We start from the raw sequence: 26016 nt of genomic DNA, 5'->3' as shown, positions 1-26016 counted from the left end.
AAAGTGATTCTTTTGCCACAAATGAAAGCATGCTGTGAAACTGGGCATGTCTTTACTGCATAAATTACTGGCAATACTATAGGTACATTCGTTTTTCACTGTGAGAAGACCTCTAAGTGAGAATAAGAAACAACCTTCTAGACACAGAAACAACAACAACAGAATTTAGAAGCTTAATTCGACACCTCACTTTGACTTAAAAAAGTGCCCACTTCACCTCCCAGTAGGTTACCTGCAAGCAAAAATAAGTTTAAATGTCACCATGAACACATCAGGAAAAGGTTGCTGTGATGCTGCATGTCAAAGCCAGCTTTCAGGCATGGACAAACCGGCAGCAATGGGCAGTGTACCAGACAAAAGTATAGTTTGGCAATCATATGATGATGCCAATATTATGGTCTGATACCACTTAGCCCTTCACTGCACTTTTCTCCTTTAGGGATAGACTGAACCCTGTGAAACTGTCTCCCTTTAACCTACAATGGAGAGCACTGCTAACAAACAGAAGGCTTCACAAACCAGTCACACCTTCTGACTATCTTGGTACTTTTCAAACTGTGCTTAAAGTGCAGCACAGTGGTATTGTATTTCTACTGCAATGCTATCACAATACCTGCAAGTGTCTACAGGCTTCACAGGGGTGTAAAATAGCCCTGGAAAATATTAGAAAAACTGCCAACTCCCACGCATCTGGGAGATTCAGCGGCTGCAGCTTCAGGAGGAATCAGAATGGAGGCAAGAATAGTTGAGTAGGGATTGCATGTCAGGTTTGGGGCTCACTGCCTGCCCCAGTTCTTCCACTTGCAGCAGCAGTAAGTAGAAGTGACATTTAGGGGTTTTATCCAGCCCTCCTTCTGACTTACTCCATCTTATCCAAGGAGACACTGGAACTGAAGTACACTGCTGGTTGCACTGACTAGACAGTGTGCAGCACAATGTGACAGAACCAGAGCAAAGGACTGGATCCCTTTTCTGCCACCCTCAACCATCACATCCATCCGATCTTGAGGTAGGGAAACAGATTACCCATTTCCCAAGATTCCCTCTCATCCTCCCTCACCTGCTCGAGGCAAGCTGATTTGAAACAGACCCGAGAAGAATAAAGAACAAAATCATGTGAAGCGAATATTAATTAAATACTTAGCTAGAAGAACTGAGTTAAATATTCAAGTTCTCAGTCCATGCTGTGAAGAAGATACACACTTGCTAATATTCAGCTAAGGGCCTGACACCAGGAAGCGTTGACTTATTTCAGCTGACGTTCTAGGAGGAAAAGTGATGCTCTGCTGTTCTCCTTGCCTCTTTCTGTCATGTCTGTAGTTTGAACTATTTCCTTCTCCAAGCTAAGCTTTAAAGCGATAAACAATCCTAAGTCTTTGTACATTTCAGAATTCAAAGTCCCAACCACCAAACTAGGCTGGTATAGTAGTTTTAGGGGGGATGCTCTAACGATCACCTAAGTGCTCTGTGTATGGTACCATTAATTTTGTGGCACTGTTGGAGATACCTATATTACAGCTGGTTCAGTAGATAACTGGAGATAAGTTAATAAAAATATGGTTCCCATTTCATATATTTAACATGGAACAGAGTATAAGCAGCTACAGCAAAATAACTGAAACAGAGGCATAATTTTTTTTAGTAGCAAAATTAATTTAGAAAGCTTAACTAGGCAACTTGAAAAGCAAAGCCTGTGAAGTTTTCACTTACATATTATGCACTGTTAAAACATAATCTTAACTATCTGCTCATGCTTGGGTTTGATTTTTATTCCTTGCTATGAACAGCCTTTTTGATGACACAAGGCAATACTGTAGGATGATTACTTAATGCTAGTCACAGCAATCACTCTCTATCCAGGAGCTACAGAATTCTCCAGCACTTCACAGCAACAATTACTGCTATATTTATAAAGAGATGTCTTTGACGTTCCTAGGTTTAGTATTTCCTTGACAAAGTACTATTTAAGGTGAGTATTAAAATAAAATTCAGCCTACTGAGAAATAAGAACATATAGAAAATAATAGCACATGTATGGCAGTGCAGTTACTTCACCCAGATCTTAACAACACTTACGGCAAATTACACTGATGGCAATGGAATTCATTTGACCCCTCCATTCCAAGAGAGTGCAAGACCAGTGTGTTGCTTCTTGTCAGAATGGTGACTGTCTAAACCCCAATCAATTTCATGCTATTATTGCCCCATCATTTAGACTTTTTATCCAGCATTTTACAGCCATCTGAGAATATGTAATCTCCTTACAAGCAGAATCTGTTGAAAATTTTCTAAGCCTTCAATTATAAAGGCTTCTGTGCTCTGAAAGTCTTCAGCTGCAGATGCACAAAATTTTCACATCTGCAAACTCAGAAAAATGACAAGAAACAAACTGTGAACATTATAAGCTATCTGAGTAATTCTAGGAGTCAGTTTTTAATTCAAATGTAGATTACAGAATCAATTTGGCCATACAGAATCTAATTAGAGATGGCAAGTTGAGATTCTTGAAAAAGATAGCTGCAGACTGACTCCATACCCGACATATTCTTTGCATCCAAAGGAAGAGCAACACTTCATGGAAAATCTAATGAGAAACTTCAGTAACTTCCATTGAAACAAAGAAATATATATACAGTATTCCAAATTAAATTTTAAAACACCTGCTTGCCACAGACTATACTATAAGCACAACATCCTGCAAGTCTCATTCTGAGCTCTCTATCTGGAAATGAACAATTAACACAATGAGTTCTGCATAAGGTTTTCAAAATGGAAGTGTAGCATCCATCAATCACATAATGAATTCAAGGCATTACAGAAGTCTTTCTCATCAGGAAAATTTTGACTTGTGTTGTGTTTATAACCTTGGTAAGTAGGTCTGGACATTTAAGCCATTTTCAAATAATCAAGATTAGAATTCTGGAGCAGCAATACCTACAGGCAAAAGTACTTACAATACATGAAGAGCCTTTCCAAGTGCCCACAACCCAAACCTAAGGTGTTAGACCTCACAGTAAGGGTGGAGAAAACATACACCAAGCTCTACCTCTGTAGGACCGTGGTCCTCTGTTTACCTGAGCCAAAACTGACATCACTCTGCAAAATGGAAGAACAACTCGGCAATTCTATTTCAGAAAAATCTCACATTCCTTTCTTTTTAACTTAAATTCCTGTCAGTGGAATTGTTTTATTAGGTCCCAAGTCTAATACATACACTATATGATTTGTCCTTAGTTAGTGCATTTATATATATTTTAGTCCTTATGTCATCACAAATATTTTTTTCTGAAATTTCTCTGGATACAAACCTACCACAGTTTTGTGTGGAAGCTGTTACCACTTTGCATACTCAAACTTCTGTAGCTCACCGGATGGCAACCACCCAGGGAGTCATGAGCACATGAACTCTACCCCATCTTTCACAAGGGACAGACACAGAACAGGTTTGCACAGTTCTTGCTAAACTTGATTGAAAGATGATTAAGACAAATCCACCAGAGAGAAAAGTAAAAGCTTTGACTGATGCAGACTTTAATATAATCCAAATCCTGATGGGTTTAGGGGGTTAAATATGCAATTTTTGACTGTTTAGTCTTTACATTTTTATATCAAAATATGTAATTACTCTTAGTATTCTGAGATAATATCAAGTATTTGTGACAGCTCCCAAGACTGCCTTACATTTAGAGAAGCTCAAATGTTCTGTAGGGGTTTTGATGCAAGTAGGGCCATTTGAAAAGAGAAATACATGTCCTTCAAGCTGACTGTCAATCACAAGCCCTTGACAAAAGAATTGGCAGCAGTACTGCAATTCTGGATTTCCTCAGGTTCAAAGTTGGTCATGGACCGGCTTCTGATTTCAGATTTCGTAACTCTGGACAAACCCACCCACTCAGAAAAATGTGGCAAAGGCTCCCTTATTATACTAAGATTAGTAAGAATGATGATACAACAAAATGGCAGGAAATTTTGCAGTGATGTGGCCACCTAACTTCAAAAACTATGGAAATTTTGAGTGAAAGGAGGAAGAAATTTCTGTTCCTGGAATCCAGCTGAGAAACACCACTTTTCCTTTTTGTAGTATCTTTAGAATAATCCCTGAATGTAAACCAGGAGAAAGCTAAGGCAGAAAAAAAAGTGGACAACACAATGAGCAGGGCACCCTTTTTTCCAGGCCCAACATTCATCTAAGCTCAATGGAAATCCCAAAGAATACCAGAATGTTTATAGAATAACCATTAAGAATTACCATTAAGAATATCAGAATTTCCCCAATGTGTTTAAGAAGGATTACAGCCTTCCTACTGCCACTGCTTGGCATGGTATTTTCCCTGCCTGCAATAAGATGTTACGCTTAGCAAGTGCTAAAATCAGGAACTGCATGCTGCCAGTAGCTTAATGATATAAAATTCTACAAGGAGCATACAGTCACTCAGCTTCTTCAGAGAACCCAGGGCAACCTCCAGTATTTTTACTAAGAAACTGTGAGCTTTTGAGAGCACTCATGATCACAATTTGTATTTTTCACACAATATACCACCATCTGAAATCACGATATGCTTCCCATCACCACTGTAGTGGGCGTATATCTGTCTACAACTTCAGACACTTCCCCTGATGCCTATTAGATTTTTTATTACTTTTTCTCTGCCTTGCTTTTGAACTATTCCATATCTCAAGGCAAATTATTATGAAAAGGATTGCTTTTATCAATATTAAAAGGCATACCCTGCCAGTGAATTCTGCCATTCATAACATGTAACAACATTTTAGACCTAAGAACAAAGTGATGATGACATTTTTCTTGAGACAGTCAAAATTCCCAAGAGGTTTCAAAGACAAGATGGAAACAGAGTAATTTGAAATTTTTACAGCCAAAACCTGAATTTTTTTGGACATCCACTTTACCCCAGATACCACCACACTACAACTAGCATCCAAATTGATGACAATGTTGGTTCTGTACCTTTTGACAGCATAGCTTCCTAAGAGGCATCAGTTGTCTCTTCGATACAGTATTAACTACCACAAACTCAAAAAAACCTATAGTGCTATTTTTGTTTCTTTCTGAGTGCTCTTGGACCACACTGTGGCACAATAAGCCTTGTATGCTGCAACTCTGAAGGCTTTGCACCAAATTCAAGAACATGTTCAGAAGGGTGTTTTTCCAGATCAGATTTGTGCTGTACTTGTTTTAAACATGATGGAGACAGCTTAACTCTAACGTCTTCTAAGTTAAAGGCTGATACATAAGGATCTGCTTGGCAGGAAGGAATTAAAAGGCTATTAGCTGAACAATATATATATTTTAAGAGTAAAATATCCTTTCCGTGAAAAATCTAGTGCTAAAACTCAGTGAAGTGAACATGACTGCCTCATAAGAAGTAACAAGGAACAGAGTACAGCTAGCTCCCAAGCCACTTTTTTCATCATCTCCTAGTACAACCTGTAACAGGTAAGTAACTACTCCCATTAAACTGATCCCAAAAATACCTGCTATGTTGTAGCAAGATCTACAGGATCTATGTGTGCAGAAGTGGGAAGTATGTGGCACAGCCTTCATCTCTATTACATAATAAAATCACCTACATGTTACAACGTCGTGGCAATCGAGAAAGCACCAGCTACACTCAAAATGCATTTGAACCAACTTCACCTCCCATTAAGTGAAATTTACGAAAACAGTCTTGGATGCAAGATGGCCTGGCAGACTGCTTCTACCCTGTAAAATATAAGGCATGGTAAAAAGTAAATAGGACCCTTTGAAAGGCTCCAGATCCCTCACACCACAAATGATATTTAAGCAGTGACAATTTTATTTCTGGCAGAACATTTAAACAGTTATAGCACTGTAGAAAAGCTTTAGCAGAAATTATTTTCTACACCCCTCAATAGTCAAGAGTCTGTTGCTTGAACTTCTTTGTAACATGACAAATCCAGCCAGAATCAGACATTAGATATCAAACCACTCTGTACAAATTATGGCAATGTAAGGTTCTTTAGCTCACAGGAATTAAAAGTATCTACAGTGTTGTGGCTGCACATCTAAGTCAGTTTAGCAAGTTAAAATAAGGTAGCTTTTAATCCAAAAATCCTTACATATATACTCTTCAGTACATTTCTCAATGCATCTGCTATTCTTCCCCTTGCATCTAGGTCAGTCTTCCTTGTCTGAATTCTCTGACTATACTTTCTTTCCATTGGTCTCTCTGTAGGTAGATCATGTTTAGTCTAAGAATCTGGATCTCTCATAGCGCACCTGTTGAACTCCATCTGTTGCCATACTGACTTACTGAATATTTAATACAAAAACTGCTGAGAAAAAAAATTGCTTCAGAGTAGATAACACAAAGTATCATCAGAGCAGAACAGATACAGTCTAACTTTAGGAATTTCTGTCCTGCTATTAACACCAGGTTAAAGACCTAATTTTATCTAACTTAAATATATCTGGTCCAATTCTGCTTAACCCTTCAGTAACCGCGCATAAATAGACACAAACATTGCATTCCCAAGGACTGCAGAACGGACCAGACAATTTTCACCTGTGGGTACGTACATATATAGACAGAACTGCCTGCAGAACAAATCAAACAATACACACAGGGTTTACAGGAACCTAGAGACAGATCTAATTATGCACCAAACAAATAAAGCTGAAAAGAAAGACACATGAATAAATCCCAAAGTGCAAAGGCGTAAGGGTAAAAAAAGTATTCCCAGCTCTAGGATGCCTTGTACTAAATTACACATGCAAATTTAACTGTGGCAGTTATCCTTCAACTAACCTTTGCTAGCTAAAAGGAGAGCAGAAGCGCTCCTAATCCGCTTCTGTCCGCAAATCGGACAAATAAGCTTGAATCACAGCTAAAACGACAAACCACTCTGAAGACGCCATAAAAGACAACTAAAAATACTTCTATAAATACATCAGCAACAAAGGGAGGGCTATGGAGAATCTCCATGCTTTGTTGGATGTGGAATGAAACAGTGACAAAGGATGAAGCACCTAATGCTTCTTTGCCTCTGTCTTTTCCAGTAAGACCAGCTGTTGTTCAGGTACCCAACTCCCTGAGCTCGAAGACTGGGATGAGGAACAGAATGAAGCCCCCCACACTCCAATGGGAAACCTACTGCACCACTCAAACACTCATGAAGCTGCACCCAAAGGTACTGAGGGAGCTTGGCAGAAGTGCTCATTAAGCCATTTTCAATAATTTCCCAGCAGTTTTGAATAAGGATGTGAAGTAGGAGCCTACAAGAAGTGTGTGAAGGAGGGTTCAAGAAACTCCAGGCCAGTCAGCCTGACCTTGGTGCCAGGCAAGGTTATAGAGCAGATCATCTTGAGCACAATCACACAGCACATACAGGGACAACCAGGGCATCAGGTCCTGGATAGGTTTATGAAGGCCAGATATCTCTTCACCAACCTGATCTCCTCCTATGACAAGGTGACACAATCAATGGATGAGGGAAAGACTGTGGATGTTGTTTATCTAGACTTTACTGCAGCCTTTGACACGATCGCCATAGCAATCTGAAAAATTGGCTGCTGATGGCTTGGACAGATGCACTCTTTGCTGGGAAAACAACTGTATGGATGGCCAAGTCCAAAGAGTGGTGAATGGAGTGGACCAGCTGGCAGCTGGTCACAAGTGGTGTCCTCCATGGACCAGTGCTGGGGCCAGGCCTGTTTAATTTCTTTATCAATTATCTCAGTGAGGGATCAAGTGTACCCTCAGTCAGTCTGCAAATGCTGGGTGGGAGTGTTGATTTGTGGCATGGCAGAAAGGCTCTGCAGAGGGATCTGGACAGGCTGGAATGATGGACCAAGGCCAGTTATATGAGGTTCAACAAGGTAAAGTGCTGGGTCTGCCTCGGATCAGTACAACCCCACTGAACACTGCAGGCTTGGAGAAGAGTGGCTGGAAAGCTGAATGCTGGAAAAGGACCTGGTTCAACAGCAGCTGAACACAAGTCAATGTGTGCCCATGTGGCCAAGAAAGCCAATGGCAGCCTGGCTTGTATCAGCAACAGTGTGAGTAGCAGGATCAGGGCAGTGACTGTCCTCCTGTACTCAGCACTGGTGAGGCCACACCTCAAATCTTGTGTTCAGCTATGGGACAGAAAGAACACTGTGGTGCTGGAGTGAGTCCAGAGAAGGGCAGTGAAGCTGGAGAAGGGCCTGGAGCACAAGTCCTGTGACGAGCAGCTGAAAGAGCTGGGTTTGTTCAGCCTGGAGAAAAAGAGGCTTATGGGGAACCTTATCCCTCTCTGCAACAACCTGAGGAGAGTTGTAGCAGATGGGGGTCAGCCCGATGGGGGTCAGCCTCTTCTCCCAGCTAACAAGTAAGATGACAAGAAGAAATGTCAAGTTGCACCAGAGGAGATTTAGACCAGGTATTTGGAAAAACTTCTTCACTGAAAGGGTTGTTAAGCATTGGAACATGCTGCCCAGGAAGTGGTTGACTCATCAACCCTTGAAATGTTTAAAAGAGGTGGGACATGCTAGTGCTGGGTTAACGGTTGGACCCATTGCTCTAAGAGGTCTTTTTCAACCTAAATGATTCTGTAACCTCAACTATTTTAACTGATTTTATTTGGAAGCAGATTAAAAGTATACACATACTCAATTAATACAATCCAACAGAAGGGATGATGGCCCCTAGCTAAGCGCAAAAAGAGTTCCAGCTCTTTGTAAAGTGCCTGTATAGTCTCACACTGGAGCAAATTAACATGGGAATAGATGTCACCAACAAAATAAACAAAGAACAGGAAAGTAGCTCAAAACTGAAAATGGTCTTCATCCTCCCCCATAATACACAGAGTGGAGTTTCTCTTTCTAACCGTATTTTGCATTCAGACACTTTCAGTGTCTGATTTAGTCTCAAATAAATATGGCAAGCAGAATTTAAAATGAGTTATCAACTACTTCTATACTTCTAACTTCTATGAGTTATCAACTACTTCTATATCCTTTCATACTGTTTCAAGTAAGCCTAAATTAAAAAGAAACCCTAAGTTTTCACTGAATTTAATGTAACCTGTTAAGAATTGTACTTAATGATTACCACTGCTTCTTTAAAGACAGGAAACACAAGTGTAATAACAAAATGTTATTTACTTTTTAGGTATTCTCACAGAACTGCTAAAGATTAAGTGTATTATGATAACTGCAGTGCTCAGCATTTAAGACAATATTTATAATTAATATTAAATTCCTGCCATGTACAATGTGAAATTGAAGTTACATATTTATTTTCTCATTACGTGATAGAACTTCTAGTATTGTTCAGTCTTACTCTACAGTAAGATACTGAGCTATTTCACTGTGCTCCTCTGTCATTTTAGTAAAATCTCATGAATGCTTAGAAATGACCTTAAAATGTGAAGGTGGGGGAACGCTGTTACCATGAGCTAGGCTTGCCGTTACACACATATGCTTTGAAGCTGTCAGAAATGTTATTACAGAAATATTCAGATACTACACCCACCATTGCCTCCTCTCTCCCATGTCCAGGAACATGCCTTTTCAAAAGAAACCACCTCTCTGATCAGCCAGCTACACTGGTTTATACAGTTTGGTAACTACAGCCCCTCTGTCTTAGAACAGTAACAGGATGAGTTCATTTCTAAAGGCATTTTATTAAATCAAAGTGTGCGCTTTTGCTGCTGCCCCACTGTGACATAAAATGAATGTGTGGTTGCCCATGAAAATGGGAAAAGCACAATGCTAAAGCAAAAGGTTCAGTTTCAATTCAGGTGGGGTTGAAAGTCATGTACTGCAGGTGTATGTGAGAGTTGTTGGGAAGGATCTGGTGGAAGTTCTCAAGGGACAGTTCTTAGGTCACATAATCCTAAATCTTCTCTCTCCTTGCCCTCCAATTATGAACTAAGCCAGTCTGTTCCAGGACCTTTCATGCTTCGATCCCCACAGACCGTATGCCCTCTCAACTCTCTCTCCACAAATGTGTCGTTTTGTAGCTTTTTCTTCTTGAAGGTAGCCCTGAAAGAAGACAGCAGATGGCACAGTGTGGAACATGCTCTCACAAAGCAAAACCATGGTGTGCATAGCTGAGAATGTTTTGTTGAAACCAGAGTGCAATGGAAGCATAAAGAAAAAAGAACCCTGAAGTTGACTTACAAAAGCAAAAGCCAGAAAATAAAATTCAGCAATGGAATAATTACAAGCATGATGTATTTCACAAAACATATCATCCAAGCTTGTGCCTAGCAAAAACTGGGCTTTACTGTGGGAGGGTGGGGCAAATGTTGCTGAAGTAAAGGTGGAATACAAAATTAAAACACTAAAAATTCCTTGGCTCCCATTTAGCCATAGGAGAATAACTACATTTGTCATTACTAGCTGACCTGAGACATCACAAATTAAGATACTGTTGCTAATGTTTAAGTTAGTCTCTCCAGTGTCAAGATCCATTTTCTATTTGGCAAATGAAAGATTAAAACTGTTACAAAGTAAAATTAATTGTGAGACATATGCAATAGCTTTTCAAATGTTACTTCAGACATCTGACAATAGATGAATCACTCTAGTCACCTGAGTAAGACAAAACAGTCAAAACACAGTAGCACTATACAGCTTCTTGGAAAACTCAGACACTGCACTGGCTTTCATGACTTTCATTCTACAACAGTGAGTCAAAGAGACATCCATTTATTGCCATTGTTACCACTGATACAATGACAAAGTGCCAATTTTGTTTTGCTGACTTTCTAAATCAGAAGAATTGCAATTTTAAAGTATTTTATCTATTGCTAGAGAAAGAATTAAAGGCCTTTTAAAGACCTTTAATACCCAAACAATCAAATATATCAACCATGAAGATGAAATTGCTTTTTTCAAGATAAATGTTTCCAAAATATTTATTAAATTGTAAGTTATTTAACTGAACTTTCAAATGCTGCTTGGGCTAAGTTTGGGATAAGGAGTTAGCACATTCAACATATGCAATAGACTACATGTGTGTGTGTAAAGCTGGATAAATATAGAAAAGTACTCATGACAGGAAAGCTTGTTTTGTTATGTTTTGCTTCTGCCTCACTCTATTTTCAAATCCTGGCTGTAGCACACACATATTCTATTAAATGTGTTCCTCTCAATCAGCTGCATCCTCAAAGAGGTACCTTCCATGCCCAGACTTTCTTAACATACCAATCTATTGTGAAGATAGGAATAAAAATAAATAAAATCACACTTCCTGAATTTAAAGAAGTTGGCTATCATTTATAGTATAATTGCAAAAAGAGAATACAGAGACTGAAAAAAAAAAGGTAGGCTGCCCAGTCACACATACTAGAACAGTTTAAAGTTACATAATTACATGTTATTTCTCTCTTCTGCAACATCCATATTAAATCAACAGGATACAGAGTGCCCATCCATACAGTGAGCCACTATTTTAAATAAATGTAAATAATACTGTGTAAATCAGTCCAGAGGAAAATAGCTATCCCACCAAGAACACTACCAAAAATCAATAATCAAGAAAAACTTACATCCTCCATTGCAACGTAGTTTCCTAAGGAATTTGTTTAAGTGAGGGAAGTTTTGAAAACATATTCTGCAATTCCTCATGGATTAGCAGCTAAAGAGAACTTGAACATGCTCTTTTACCTAACAAACTAACATAACCCAGATAAATGTACTGCCACAGGAAATTGTATGATAAGCATTGTAACACCCGGAAGAAATTATCATTTACGATTATTAATGTTAGATGGGATCTGAAAAAGTAACATTTGATACTGGACTTGGGTCCCCCATAGCAGACAGACATTTTAAATACTGTTTCCTGCTCTCAAAGCACTCATCTACAAATACTCAGTTATTTCTTATTTAAAACACACCATTTCTTTTTCTAAAGCACAGGAATATTGCCTCACATAATAGCAAGAACTTTTGAAGTATAGCAAGTACTTAATTCTCTAAAATGCCAAAGGAGCTTTTACCCTGGGAAAGCAGCCGTAAGTTGGGAAATACAGAAGCTGATCTATTTTGTTCCTATCTATATCCTTAAATTCATTCCCCAGGCTGCTTCAACTTATGTAAGGTGTGGTGCAGCATTAGGGTCAATTTCACGGTACCTCTCCAGCCCAGACCCAGCAGCTACCCACATCAAAAACACCTCAGTTTGATTCCCAGAAAGAGCTCAGATGAAGACCACAAACTTTGCTCAGCTATGGGCCGGAAATGAGGTCTGTGTGCTGGACATACTAGAAAAAAGGCTGTAGCAATGCGTGCCCTAAGTTCACTTTTTTTTCTCCAGGCAAGTAGTAAGACCAATGGCTGCAAGAAGTTTTGCTAAAGGAGTTAATAGTAATAAAAACATTGTCACACATCTTGCTGCAGAGCGCAGGCTCCACAGGCCCAAAAAGCAGCAGCTTTAATGGCTTTCCTAAGTAGAAAGAAGCCCTCAGGAGTAGCCCTAAATGTCAGTACAAATGTACCTCAAAGGGCTTGCAAGAATGGAAATTTCAAAAATTCAGGAGGAAACTCTGCAACACATGCACAGTTGACATTAAACGGAAAATAACCTGACTAAATTAGAGGAGATTCTTGTCGTACAGCAAAGACACCTCCCCAGATTTAGTGTACCCTTAATCCATTTAAAACCTATTAGTTCCTACAGGACTTTGAATCTCCTTTCTAACTGTACTGGCCAAAATTTTTATTCTCCCCTTCCCCCATCAGTTCAACATGAGACAGATTCAAAAACATGAGCATTAGGATTACAGGCTGCCAAAACTAGAGACTATTAGATAGCATTTTGATAGGAAGCAAAAGCTAACCTTTATAAACCACTTTAACCCTATGTAATCAAATCAAATTCCTCTTTTAAAAACCAAACATATTAAGCTGTTCAAATAATAGGATATCTGCCAAAAAAAGTCCATTCAAGGATTTTAATCGTAGCATTTGCTCTAGTTAGTCAAGTGTTTGTGAGTGTTTGCTGAAGACCATAAAAAAAATAAAAATCATGGCATTAAAAGCTAAACTTGATGGTTCAGTTGACCCAGCCTACATAAAACATTTGGATATGTTTTCCTTTTCACGTTTCATTCTGCTATCCATAAATCAATAAAAGGGTCAACACTTTGCAAGCACTCTATCTCACCTCATATGTTCTCCAAAAGAAGTCTGTAGGGAGTCTCTTTACTCAACCATACTCTGCACGTGTTTTACGAACACTGCCCCTCCTACCTATCATGCATAACCCCATTACTGCATCCACATGAAATCTGATGAGGTGCTCACCCCAATTACAAGTAGTGCAGGTGAGGAAAGAAGCACTATAAGCTAAGTAAAGATGGTAGCAGACAACAGTAGATACAGAGCAGGGATTTGCATGACTGCTATTTTATGAGGCCACACAGTGAACTGCTTTTCAGCTGCATCATTCCAACTGAACAAACCTAGCCTGAGGTCTCCCCATTCACAAAGCAGTTTCTGCCATGCCTTCAACTCTGTCCAATGTTCTTTTTCCAAATTATCCTCCTTCCATTACCTTTCTAATATTTACCGATTTTTGGAATTTGGCAAGCAGTAGAGAAGTCCAGTACAGTCACAACGCCCATCATCTTGGCTGTTACCACCATATCAACCTTACAGAAAAATTTACCTGGCTTCAAAATGGCTCCCTCCAAGTAGGTCAGCAATTCCTTACAATTGAGAAACCCCAAAAGCCAGTTGAACCTGTGCTAACAGAGTTTCTCGACCCATGTCATACTGCAATAGAAGTGATCAAAAAAGATGCCTGATTTGGATCCTCCACATTAAAGGGTAGGTAGTGGTGCAGTGGTGAAGCCTAGAAGACTGTTCTCACATAAAAATCTCTTTCATGAGCACACAGGCCCCACTGAATCAGACCTGGACTTTATGCTTAAGAGAATATTTTTCCTACTATAATAAAACGGCAGAAATGAGTTTGAATTACCTGAACGGCAGAAACAAGCTTGAATTACCTGAAATTCTGTTAAAATTATACTAGTACTACTAGAGTATAAAAAACGTTCAAATGTTAACAGTAAATATAATCTTAAAAATCTATTTCAATAAAACAGAAAGAGTGTACTTCTCACTTCACAAAATCAAAACACTCGTGAATGAAGAACATGTAGTAAGTTTTTAATACAAATCTCATGAAATTTGCTACATCTCAGATGACCAAAGTGGCTGTCAACTCTCAAGAACACATTTAGTAAACAATCTGTTGCCTATTTTCCCAGCAAGAGGCACTAGCAGGGAAGCAGTGCCCAAATGAATTACCTGGGTAGGCACTAGGTAATTGATATTATCAACACTATCCTCTTTACACAATTTTTTCCCCCTCTCCTTATGAACACCAACTTAACATGCTCTTATTCTCCTCTTCTTTCATCACTTGTTGTTCCAGTGTCTTAATATGCTCTGGTTTATTTGTATACACCTTCCCTGTCACTCAATCCCATTTTATCCTCTAAATCAGTCACTCTTTACATTCCCTCCTGATGTTCATATTCTTCCTAAAAAATAAGAGATTAAACTGTAATATAAAAACTGATGCCAAATCAGCTCAGGAAACTAAAATGTTATAGTATTTTAACAATTCACTTCACTGAATTTACTATGACTTCTTCATTAGCAAGAAGAAAAAAATAGGACTGCACAGTGGGTGACAGAGGAGAACTACTCCAGAAGTCAACTATCAGATCAGGTAACTACAACACAAACCCACAACCTCCAGTGATCGGTCAATTCCATACATCACTTCTTATGTTCATTCAATCATACTTTGAATTTTAAGGAAGGTTTCCTGTCCTATTTATAGATGATAAATTACATTTTCATTTATGAAGCAAGTTTATAAAAGCTCAAAGATCCATCTGACAAACATGACTTGAACATAGCAAAACCTGTGTATTTTACGGTGCCTGAGATAAAAATCTCAACTTCCTTTAACCTGCTTGCCTCTGAAACTCAAGCAATGACACTGACCTTAGGTTTATTTTCACCATTTGATCCCCATTCACCAAACCTCACCAATGCTACATTATGGTATCAGTGATGAGAAAGTGGATTGCTATTAAAAATATAATCCATATTTGCTACCAGAACAATTATGTTACCACACAGCAAGGTACAATAAACAGTGGCCATCCTGAATGGCAGGTAAAAAGCCAGTGGTTTGAGCAATCAATGCTGCTGGTTTGGAAGAGCCAAAAATGCACATGAGATTGTGGTAGTGCTCTTCAGTACCAAGAGCTGGCAGGGATGTAGAAGACAACATTCCCTGCAGCAGAAGGTAGGCAAATGGAACTGACCAATCCTGCACTGGTGCACCTTCCTGCACATGCAAAAGGGTATGGAGAGGGTCTCATGCTCACATATATGAGCTTTAACATTCCAGCCTAAGAAATCTTTCACTAAGGTAACTGGTATTAATCTGGCTTTCAGCAAGATGTTAAAATTCTCAGGGGAAAGAGAAGTTTGATCTCATGTCATGGGATATGATTAATGATTCAGACAGAGTTCTCACACGTGTGGCTTAATGGTAAGAACTGTAGAAACAGAATGAATGTACTATTTTGACAGTACTCCCTGAAGACTACTGATGTACCAAAAGTATCATTTCACTTGGTAGCAGTATCAGAATGCAACAGTCATGCTAGATATATAGATATTTTGTACGTATACATATGCACACATACAGATGATTTTTTATACATATATACACATACATATATGATGCAAGTAGCCAAAATATATAGCATATGGACATGCTGGAGCTGTATTTAGAATAACAGTGCATAGAATATAGCCCCTGTTCAAGGGCTTCATGATTTTGGTTGCCTTGGTTCTACAGTCAGGTTGGCACTTAAGGCAACATCTGACAGTAAGAATGCTCTCACTTGACAACAGAGTTAAAGCTGCTGTTGTACTTTCATGTGCACTCTCGCTCTGCACTTGTGGGTACCAAAATTAAGCTCTTGGTCCACCCAGCTGCCAAAACAGCCAACAGATGAACCAAATTTCAGGAGTGAAATCTGTCCATTCCAATGTACCATCACTATCCATGTTTCACGTTCTTGGCCTTAGAATGAAATCCTTGGAATTAGAATGAAATCTTAGAATAAAATGCCTGTCAATGGCACATCTCACTGTCAGTGCTGCCTGACTTCATGTATCAGCTCACCTGACCTAGAAGCTGCCAAGAAATACACACATTTCTCAAAGGCTCTGAACCTGCTCAAGTATGGAAAGTAAACATGACATGAGAAATAAATCAAAAAGTGAAAATACTGCACAAAATTGGTACTCAGTGTGAAAAAATACCCCAGTAAACCTAGTCATAGTGTACAGGTCACAAGTTCTTAAGCGACAGCATGGTGACCTCAAAATACCAGTTTGGTTTTACCTTGCACAGGCATTGTATTTCAATGGAGATCAAAAACCAAACACCGTCCTCTCTCTATGGCCTTGGCCTATCGTACTACATATGGGTCACTTCTGGAAGAAATGCCAACACAAGGGAGTCTCAGAGGCTGATTTTACAAAAGCAGCAAATCTCCCTTCTATCCCAAATCAAAACCTAAAATCAAAATTTTACTGTCAGAAAGGCAACTCAAAAAGGATGTTAGGAAAAAAAAAAAAAAAAAAAGTGGTATTTGATTTATTTGATTCAATTAATATGTAGAAAACCCAAGGCAAATCTAGCTTTCTTCCCACCCTTGACAGTTTCATGTGTCCATACCAGGAAACTAGATTCCTAAATAAACGGGAAAGCTTTCTACACCTTAGAGGTAACAATATTTTTCCATGCAAAAGAATAAATCAGTTGCCTAAAGCTCTTCATTTTATCAGATATACCTCAGTTTCCTTTCTGGAGCACAAAACAAATACTAGAGAATAGGTAACTGACTTTACAACACACTGTCAGATATCCTATGCAAGCTTGACAAGAAAAGCCAAAAGAACTGAGAAAAATATCAAACTGATCCACAGCAAAGTCTACAGCCACTGTCCTGAAAATGAAAAAATCCAGTTTACCTGAGAAGGTGCTAAAGAAGTGGTTAAAAAAAAGTCAGAAACAGAGCACTGCTGCTAGTCTTTTCATAAGCTCCTTTCCCATATTACATTTAGACTTGTAAGACCCTTGCAACTATGAAAAACCATTCCTACCTAGCTACTCCACACTGTTTAAGAGAGCAACAACATTTTTTACTCTTTCCAACAATTTTGCTGCTGCAATAGAGAAAGCCCTTTGTTTTCCCTCAGTTTCTACCATTTTAGGTTCCCTGTCCTACTAATTAACTTAAGTGCATTTGCCTCTACCATTTCTGGCATGCAGCAACACGACACTGGCATGATTCTTGACATTTCAACTGCTTCTCACAGACCTGCATTAAAATCAATGAGTTTTGTCAACTTCATCTATTCCCTAATTAACAAGGGTACATCCAGCAGCACAGGCAGCAATGCCTTCTGTTTGTGTACTCAGGAAGATGACTCTGCATCAATTTACACATTGCTTTAAACAGGAGTTTATCTTTACAGCTAGATCGTTACTATGAACTTAACTCCCATAGCACCATTTTAGTGTCCTTCTGGGTTTAGTAACAAGTTACGCAACTCAGCACTGTAAAATTTTCATTTATCCAACAAGAGTGAGTCTTGATTATAAAAATCAGATAAAATTTGCACAAAAAAGTAGGCTGCATGCTTAAAACTTTCCTCCATAATAGAAAGGAAAGCCTTTACGCTTAAATTTAGACTAGAAGAAATTTAGACTCCACAGGATACAACCTCAGCTTCATAGTCTCATTGCAGATGTATTTAAACTACGCTCCCCCTCATTCTTAACTTTATTAATTGGAAGTCTGCACTTCTTCCATTCATTTGTGTTTCCGAAAAACACTTAAATCACGGGTAATTACTTGACATTTTGAAGATATTTTGAGATACTTGGCTTTCACATCACAAAGGTTTATTACTTCACACAGCATTTAAAAACAAAGCAATTCCTTGTTCTCTATCCTGAGCCATGATTTGTGAATGGATTACATTTGCGGATGGGGGGGGGGGGGAAGAAGTGAAGGGGGGAAAAGCCAACTAGAAAAGAGGAAGTTGTGCTTTTGAAACTATCAAAGTGGAGTGCATGCTTTACAGAGAAATACAATTTCGGCTACGATTTTAGACGAAATTTAGCACAGAATATGTAGCATGCATTTCAAAACGAAGCCCCTCCTTCCTTCGTGCAATTAACAGTGAGATCCAAGATGTAAAATTTTAAATTAAAATCTGACAATTCACTATTCTAAAGTCATCTGCCACTTACCCTACTTAAAGTTCTAAAAACCTCACGAATTCCCAGGATGAAGTAACCAATAGCATAAAGATTCATTGTCACGTTTTAGCATTACAACAACCCTGCCCCACAAGTCTTGTCATCTTTCACTTCGCCTTGCTGCAAGGAACGAGCGCAGCATTTCTTGATCTCATGCATAAAATGGTTTCGGTCCCCTCCAAGAGGGAAAAAGAACAGATGGCTTCTATAGGAGGGAAAGCAATCTTTGGAAAAATCAAGATGTGTGGGAAACAGCAAAAGTCCTTGGGCTCAGAAACGCACCTTCGAAGCACCTGGCAGTAAATCAATGTCAACCATTTCGTTGTAATCCCTCAAGTCACTTTTATGAAGATTACTTCCTGCAGTGCATTCCTCACCGTGCTCCCTCCCCGGCCGACAAGGACTCTAGTACAGACCACTTCGGGAAGCCGCACCGCGCACACGGGACCGGCGCCGCGACAGCAGGACCCGGACCGGGGCGCGGGTCACGCCTGGCACAGCTCTTCGCTCCTGACTCCCGCCCGACTCCCGATTCCCTGCCAGCGCCACAACTTTCCCCGTGCCCCTCGGAGAGTCCTGCCGCAACTCCAAGGGATGCGGTGGAAGTGCCGCCGCCCCGTTCCCGAGGTCTCCGCCGCAGGGGACACCCCGGCACCGCCGCTCGCTCTCGGCGCTTCCCTCCTCCCGCGCCGCGGTGATGACCCCTCACACTCTCTCCGACCCGCCACAGCGTGTCCCGCCCGCACCGCCTCGCTCTCTCTTCTCCTTGCCTCCCTCCTCGGCTCCCGGGCGGCCGCGGCTGCCGGCCCCCTCCGGGGAACAGGCAGGGGCGCAACTTCGCGGAGCGGCGGAGCGGGGGGCGGGCAGCGGGGCCCTCCCGCCGTCCCCGCGGCCACGGCGCAGGGAACCCGCGGGTCTCCCCCGCCGCGGCTCACGGCGCGGTGCTTTCCCGCCTCCCCGTCCCGCCCGGCGCCGGCGGCGACTGACCAGGGGTCGAACTCGTGGATGATGCTCTCGAAGCGGATGACGGCGAAGAGCCGGGAGCTGAATCCAGCAAGCCAGGCCAGGAAGAGGATGGTGAAGGAGAGCAGGGACTGCCAGCCCGCCGGCTGCGACAGGCCCCCCGACAAGCCGCCGCCCGCTCCGGCGCGGCTGTGGAGCGGCGCCGAGGAGTTGGCGGCGGGTCTGTGCTTGTGGTCGGGGGCCGAGTGCTCCGCCATGTTGTACCCGGGGCTCCCTCGCAGCCTCTCCCTCCGCCCGGCGCGTGCGGGGAGGAGGAGGCGGAGGAGGGGAGGAGAGGAGGGAGGAAGGGCAGGGGGCGGTGAGCTCGGCAAGGGGCGGGGCGGAGCCCGCCCGTTCTTACTCGGCGCTCCGCGCTGACTCCCCGCCGCCTCCTGGCGCACCCGGGCTCTGCCGCTGCCTCCTCCTCCCGCCGTCAGCGGCCCCCGGCGCGGGAGGGGGCACGGCGAGGCGCGGGCGAGCCCGGGGGGCAGGGACATCGACGGGACGGGGGCGGGGCCGAGGTGCCGGGGGGGCGGGGCTCAGGACGGCCCGGGGCGCGCGCGCGGCTGTGAGGGGCAGCGCCGGGGTGGGAAAAGGGGCTCTGACAGGAGGGGGCTGTGGACGGGATCCGGGCGGGAGGGAAAGGGGCGGATCGTGCCTCCCTTCCTCCCGAGCGGGCCGTTTGACATTGCCGCCCCTCCGGAGCGGGAGGAGCTACCGGGAGAAGGCGGGGCTCCCAGGAGAAGACGAGGGGGCGGAACCGATCCCCTCCGGTAGCGCCCTCCTAACAGGAACTCCGGTGACGGCCTGTCACGGAGCGACAGGTATTTAAAAGGGGCGGGTCATCCCCCAGCAGCCAATCGGAGTAGCACGGCCCCGCGCGCATGGAAACGTCGCGCTCGTTGCCAGCCGTTGGCGAAGTTGACTGGCAGCGGTTTGGTCCAATCGGAGTACAGCATATAAGTCACGCGGGCGCCCCCGGGCGCAGTGCCAGGGCGCTGCGGTGCGTGTGGGCCAGGGGGTGGTGCCACTCCCGGCCTGCTCTGGGGCGGCGCGGAGCATGCCGGGAGTTGTAGTCCGCAATGCGGGGGCGCGGCGAACCTCCGAGCGTGGCGCCAGTAACTCCATTTCTTAAGAATGTTTATTTGGCCCGATGGAAACTGCGTTGGCTGGCTCTGAGGGATGTGGGAGAGCTTTGTCTTCATGCAGTTGAGAGGAGTAGCTTGGGACAAAGTCAGGGACAGCCCTGCTACTTGCCTCAGCTGGGAGCACTTTTAGAGAATCCATCATCAGTTGGGTGCATCAGTTAGGTTGGAAGAGACCTTTGAGGTCATCGAGTCCAACCTATGGGCGAAAACCACCGTATAAACTCGACCATGGCACTAAGAGCCAGATCCAGTCTTTGCTTAAAACACCTCCAGGGATGATGACTCTGGTCAGATGCGGTGAACAGCAAATTGACACCTTGGCTTTTCTGGGGCTTCTCTGGGCAGCCTGTTCCAGTGACTCACCACCCTCACAGTAAAGAATTTCTTCCTAACTTCCAATCTAGACCTACTTCCTCTCAATGTAAAGAAATTACCCCTTGTCCTGTCACTACCTGCTTTTTTAAAAGTACCTCTCCAGCTCTCTTCTAGTGCCCCTTTAGGTACAGGAAGGTGCTCTGAGGAAAGGTGCTCATTTCTTTTAGTGGAAAGCTCTGTTCAACACTCCTTAGAGAATGTAACTATTGTTCCTCAATCCCTGCATTAGCCAAGGGGTGTGACTTGGTCACTGTATTTGAAAGCAGGGTAACTGTATTGTCAGGTGTGTATATATGTTTTGATTTGAGCACTTTGATACACTGTTGCTCCTAAAGGATTCCATTTCACACAGCCACAGAATGGGGCTTAGGAAAACTTCCGGAAGACTTCGAGGTTCAGTTTTGCTGAATCTGGCTTTTAAAAGGCTAAAATTTTGTTAGGTAGGGATTTTTTGTTTGTGTTGGTTGTGGTTTGTTTGTTGCTGCTTTTCTAAACACTGTATTCTTTCTTATTCTTGTTTAAATAGGCCAATAATATGTTCAAGACAGACTGCGTTAGACATTTGCCTCTTTTCTAGTGTTGTCAGTGAGGCTTTTTTAATGAGCTGACCAACTGGCATTTCAAGTGAAGGATTTTTATTTAATTGGCTCATGAACGCAGAACAAATGCAAGCAGAAATTTGCAACTATCAAGTGTTTTCTAAAAGGTACTGGCTGATTTTACAACAGGCTCAGTCCTGGTCTACTTTTCTGAATTTCTGTTCTCTCAGTTGGCATCCTGTTTTTGGTAACAGCAGTTCAGGCTTAACGATGCAGCAGAGGAGCTGTTTCAAATGGCAGTGTTGTACGCTGAAAGAATACCTTTGTATTTTCTTTCCTTCCTGACCATTTTTCTAGATGTGGAGGAGCCAAAAACAACTGATGATTCATATTAGCTGGGGAAAAAAATATCTGTATATCAGAGCTTTTAAAAAATGTATAATTTACTACCAATGTTAACTTTCCTTGATTTGGAATCTGATTTATTTAAAAAATTACTGTGGATCATGGTGTGGATAAGGTTATATGGTCTTTACTTTGAATTTCGGTGCTGTAACTTTTACTTGCAGCATGGAGGTTATATCATTCTGACTCTACTGTCAGAGTTAGATCAGACAATTTTTTGAGCATAGACAAGCCCGGACAATGTGATTTATTTGAATGCTGACTAATGGTAAAGTGTTTCTTTGTCATTGGTAACAAATGATATTGTTGCCTATTCATTTTCAAACTGTTCAAAAGGCTGTACTCTTGAATATCTCAGAGCTCAGGCAACGAAATTTAGTGGCAGCAAAAGCACAGTTCTAGTAAAAGCTTTTATTAATGTTTCTGTAAATATATTGTTTGAATTGAAATAAGGCTTAATAGTCTTATGACAAAATCGATCAAACAAGTGCACGCAGATGGAAGTTAAGTGACTCCTGTTGGTAGATGGAAGGATTCAGTGGGTTTGGTACCATACTGTCATGACAGCAATGGAAAGTACATTTCTGTAGAGGAGATGCAAAATATGCGTACTGGAAACTGCACTCAACCCACACTAATAGTTTGATAGGCTAGGACATTTTCCATTTCTCCCTTTTTATTTTATCTTATGTTATTTTATTTTTACTTCTTCTGTTGCACCCCCCTCACCTCCCATCCTTTGATTTGTTTCAAGGTAATTTGGTTTGATTTGTTCCACTGTGTGTGGTGGTGCATTCTTTGAACACAAAACCCCGCAAAAATGTCCACATTAGTGACTGAGGAGTTGACTTTGCATAGTGATTATGAACCATTTTGTGTATAGAAAATCAGTTTCCTATTCTTAGCATGTAAAATAATGGCCAAATGCCTTAAGCAAAGAAAAAAGTCTTTCATTTCCAAGCTTCCTTAATAATGGAATTATTCAGGGGATAATGCCAAATGCAGAATTCATATTATGGTTGTACAAACTAGAAAATCTTGAAAGCTGTGGAGCTGCATATAGGAAAATGTCAAATGAGAGCTCTTCATTCCTCAGCAGACCTACCATGTGTCAGTACTGAAAGAATGGCAGCAAAATTCCTGTAGAAAAAAACTCTACATGAACACATCCAGGAAATTAATTATTAACCAGAAGTAGAGACTCCTGGTTCATACTTCTCACCAAACTTCATTAGCAACAATTCAGCAGTGTTTAGTAACAAGAGTAAGCACCTTAGTTTAGAAAGCCATTTGAAGAGCAGTTCAGATTTGAAGTGAATAAACAAGTCTCTTAAACAGTCTTTCCAGCTTTGTGGAACAATTTGTTAAGCTTGATATTAAGATATTTTGAGGATGGCTTTAGAAATTAGTGATACAATACCTCCTGAAATGAAGAATATTAAAATAGCAAAGTTAAGCATAATTTGATGTGGTGGAGGATATTGATTTCAGCTATGTGCTCAGATGGTTGTTGTTTAAAAATGTTCAAATGAGAGAAAACGTAACCGGTTCTATTGCCTAAAATTATCTTTGGGAACCTGAAGTTTAATAAACTTAAAAATCACCATATATTGGTCTCCATATAGACGAAAATGACATGAATTTACTCTAATTGTAAAATGAGTTTGAATCAGCAGCTGTGACCCTTTGTGGATATGAGTAAATCACTTAAGTGGTGATACAAGATGGTCTGTAAAGAGTTTTGCACCTGTGTAACTATAATGAGGTTTGTAATTGATTTGAGTAGAAATTGCACAACTGGTGTGTTTAGACAAGGCCTTCATCTGGTATTTAATTCAATAACAGGAGAAACTCAGACCTTACAGCATTTTATTGCTGATTCCTTCTCTTCCTTTCCAACAGTTTAAAAATGTTGATGTTGCTCCTCTGCTTCTTCTGTCTTAATTATCCTGCTTAACTTGCCTTTCCCATGACCTGTACAGTGGTAAAAATTGCTCCAGTCTGCATGCACAGACCTGCTTTTTGCTCTCTCTAGCAAAGACCTGACATAATCATCTGCCACCATAACCTTTTGCATCAACCTGCCATTACTTCTTATGAAGAAATGGGGCTTTTCCATCTGCTGGGTTGGTGCCAGCCCTGCTAAATCTTCATCCCTTGTTTAAAAAAAAAAAAAAGCTGAGGGAGAGGCACAAGCTGGGCCTTTCTTTTAATAAATAAAAAAAAAATTTGCCATACTCAACATTCTACATGTGTATTTTTTAACCTTTTCTATTTTCTAAATATTGCACACATAACTGCTGTGCAATATTTAGAACCTGTGAACCTCTGAAGTACCAATCTTGGAACAAGTTTTGTCATCTGTAGTGTTTGCAAGCACCTTAACCAGAATTTGGTTGTTCTTGGCAAATGCTGCTCTCAAGTGTTTTTGCAAAACTTTCATTTCGTTCCTTCTGGTAAGAAGGAATGTACAGTCTTAGGGATGATTAACAAAAAGTTTTTTAAAAGGCCATTTGCTTCAGGAACATCACTAAATGGCTCATCTGAACAGTGATGTTTAACACCTAGATGTTGTAGAAAGTGGGCCTTATTAAGATGTTTTGTTGGAACAGCAAACTGCTCCAGGAACCAGCTGGAGAGTAAAGCCAACCTCTGGGGAGTGGAGTGAAAGCTATATTCAGTTTAAGTACATGAAATCTCTCGCTGCTTAGTCCCAGTGAAGGTGAATTTTGTTGAAGTGAGAGGGTGGATCAGAGTACAAGAAAGAGGCATTCTGCTGTTTGCTGTAGCACCAGCTGTGGTTACAGCATCAGGGTAAGATGTGTGGAAACAGCAAAGGATAAAGGGGCAGAGACAAAAAAAAAAAATTAAGTCATTTAAAGCCTGTTGAAATCAGTGGGAGATTTTTCTTGGTAGTATGTTGAACATCCTTGAGTTGAGGTTTTCTTCATTGCCTCCTTCACCAGAACATTCCAAATAGTTTCTGGTAGCAATTGAATGTAGGGAAATTGGAAGAAGATTTTATTTGCACATTATCTGTAAACTGTTGCCATAATTCATTAAAGCTTAGCTCTTCTGATTTTAGTTTGGCTGATAAATTTGAGTGAGCTGTTAAAGTTGGAAAATTCTTCTGCAGTATCAAATACTTCAGTGCCTTAACTAATTCAGAAAAAAAAAATCAAAAAAATTGTAAAATATCAGCAAAGAATTCCCCATGCCTGGAAATGTCACTGTATTGTGCAGTATTTTTCCATAACTGGGTTTGTAGTCTAAATGTACACAGCCTTGAGGAAATAGAATTTTACAAAAGATTGTTTCTAGTGCTTTTCTCTTGGTAGCAATTCAGACTAATTGTCTCCTTGCTGTTTTCTAGACTACTTATAGGTATTTTTCTGGTCAACTGCTGCATTAATAACTGCATTAGAATTGCAAAAGAATTTAAGTTACACTGTTGTGGAATAAACTGTGCCAAAATGCACTATACAATACAAAACAGGAGCTTATTGGTGCTTTGGGATAGTGTAATTTTAAAGCATCCTTGCATGTGTATCTGAAGTGAGGATTCCATCACTGTCAAGAAGAGAACACAGCAATGACTGCTTTGACTTTATATGACTTGAATTTCTTTGGCTTCTGCAGTGGCATCAAATGATTAGAGGCTTCAGAAGTGAAAAACTGATGTATTAAGGTGAAGTTGCTACAAAGTTTTTACTGCCTTCTGTCCGCATATGAACTGAGACACAACGTTCTGTGATATATAATCTCCAGTCTTCAGGTCCCCAGCAATCTCTTCTTGCAAATGATTATAGTGCCTGAATGCCAGATTTATTGTTATCCAGTTGAATTTCTGATTGGATATCCCCCCTCCTCTATTATCATATCTGTTCTGAAACAATGAACTTTGTGTTTAAAATCCTGTCCTGGGGAAACTTACCCCACAGCAATTAATCTAATCCTTACTGGTAAACTTTCTTCTTAGCCTTGCTCTCTTAAATATTTGTTCCACATCTTAGAACATTGTAATCCCTGTTGATACTCTATGCCACTTCCTGATACATCCTCCCAGTTTGTTGCTGGTACATACTCCCAGACATATAAAGTATTTCAAATTAATTTCTCTAGAATAGATTTCTAATTGCTAAAGGAAAGCTGCCACATAATTTCGATACAAAAAATAAAGATCTTTTTCTTATTTGACTATAG

The 26016-nt window shown here is 41.0% G+C and overlaps 1 protein-coding gene across 1 annotated transcript in view; it reads right to left on the bottom strand.

Moving 5' to 3' along the window:
• STT3B (STT3 oligosaccharyltransferase complex catalytic subunit B) overlaps positions 1 to 19791 on the bottom strand; it is a 50867-nt gene extending 31076 nt beyond the window's left edge. Inside the window, exon 1 of the mRNA XM_066320283.1 lies at positions 19332 to 19791. Coding sequence (XP_066176380.1) covers positions 19332 to 19564 — 233 coding nt within the window. The 5' untranslated portion in view covers positions 19565 to 19791. The remainder of the gene's footprint in view (positions 1 to 19331) is intronic.
• Between the last annotated feature and the right edge of the window lie 6225 nt (positions 19792 to 26016).

The sequence above is a fragment of the Sylvia atricapilla genome, chromosome 1, assembly GCF_009819655.1.
Source record: "Sylvia atricapilla isolate bSylAtr1 chromosome 1, bSylAtr1.pri, whole genome shotgun sequence".
NCBI lineage: Eukaryota > Metazoa > Chordata > Aves > Passeriformes > Sylviidae > Sylvia > Sylvia atricapilla.
Note: the sequence above shows the minus strand (reverse complement) of the source record. Positions and strands in the feature narration are given on the sequence as shown.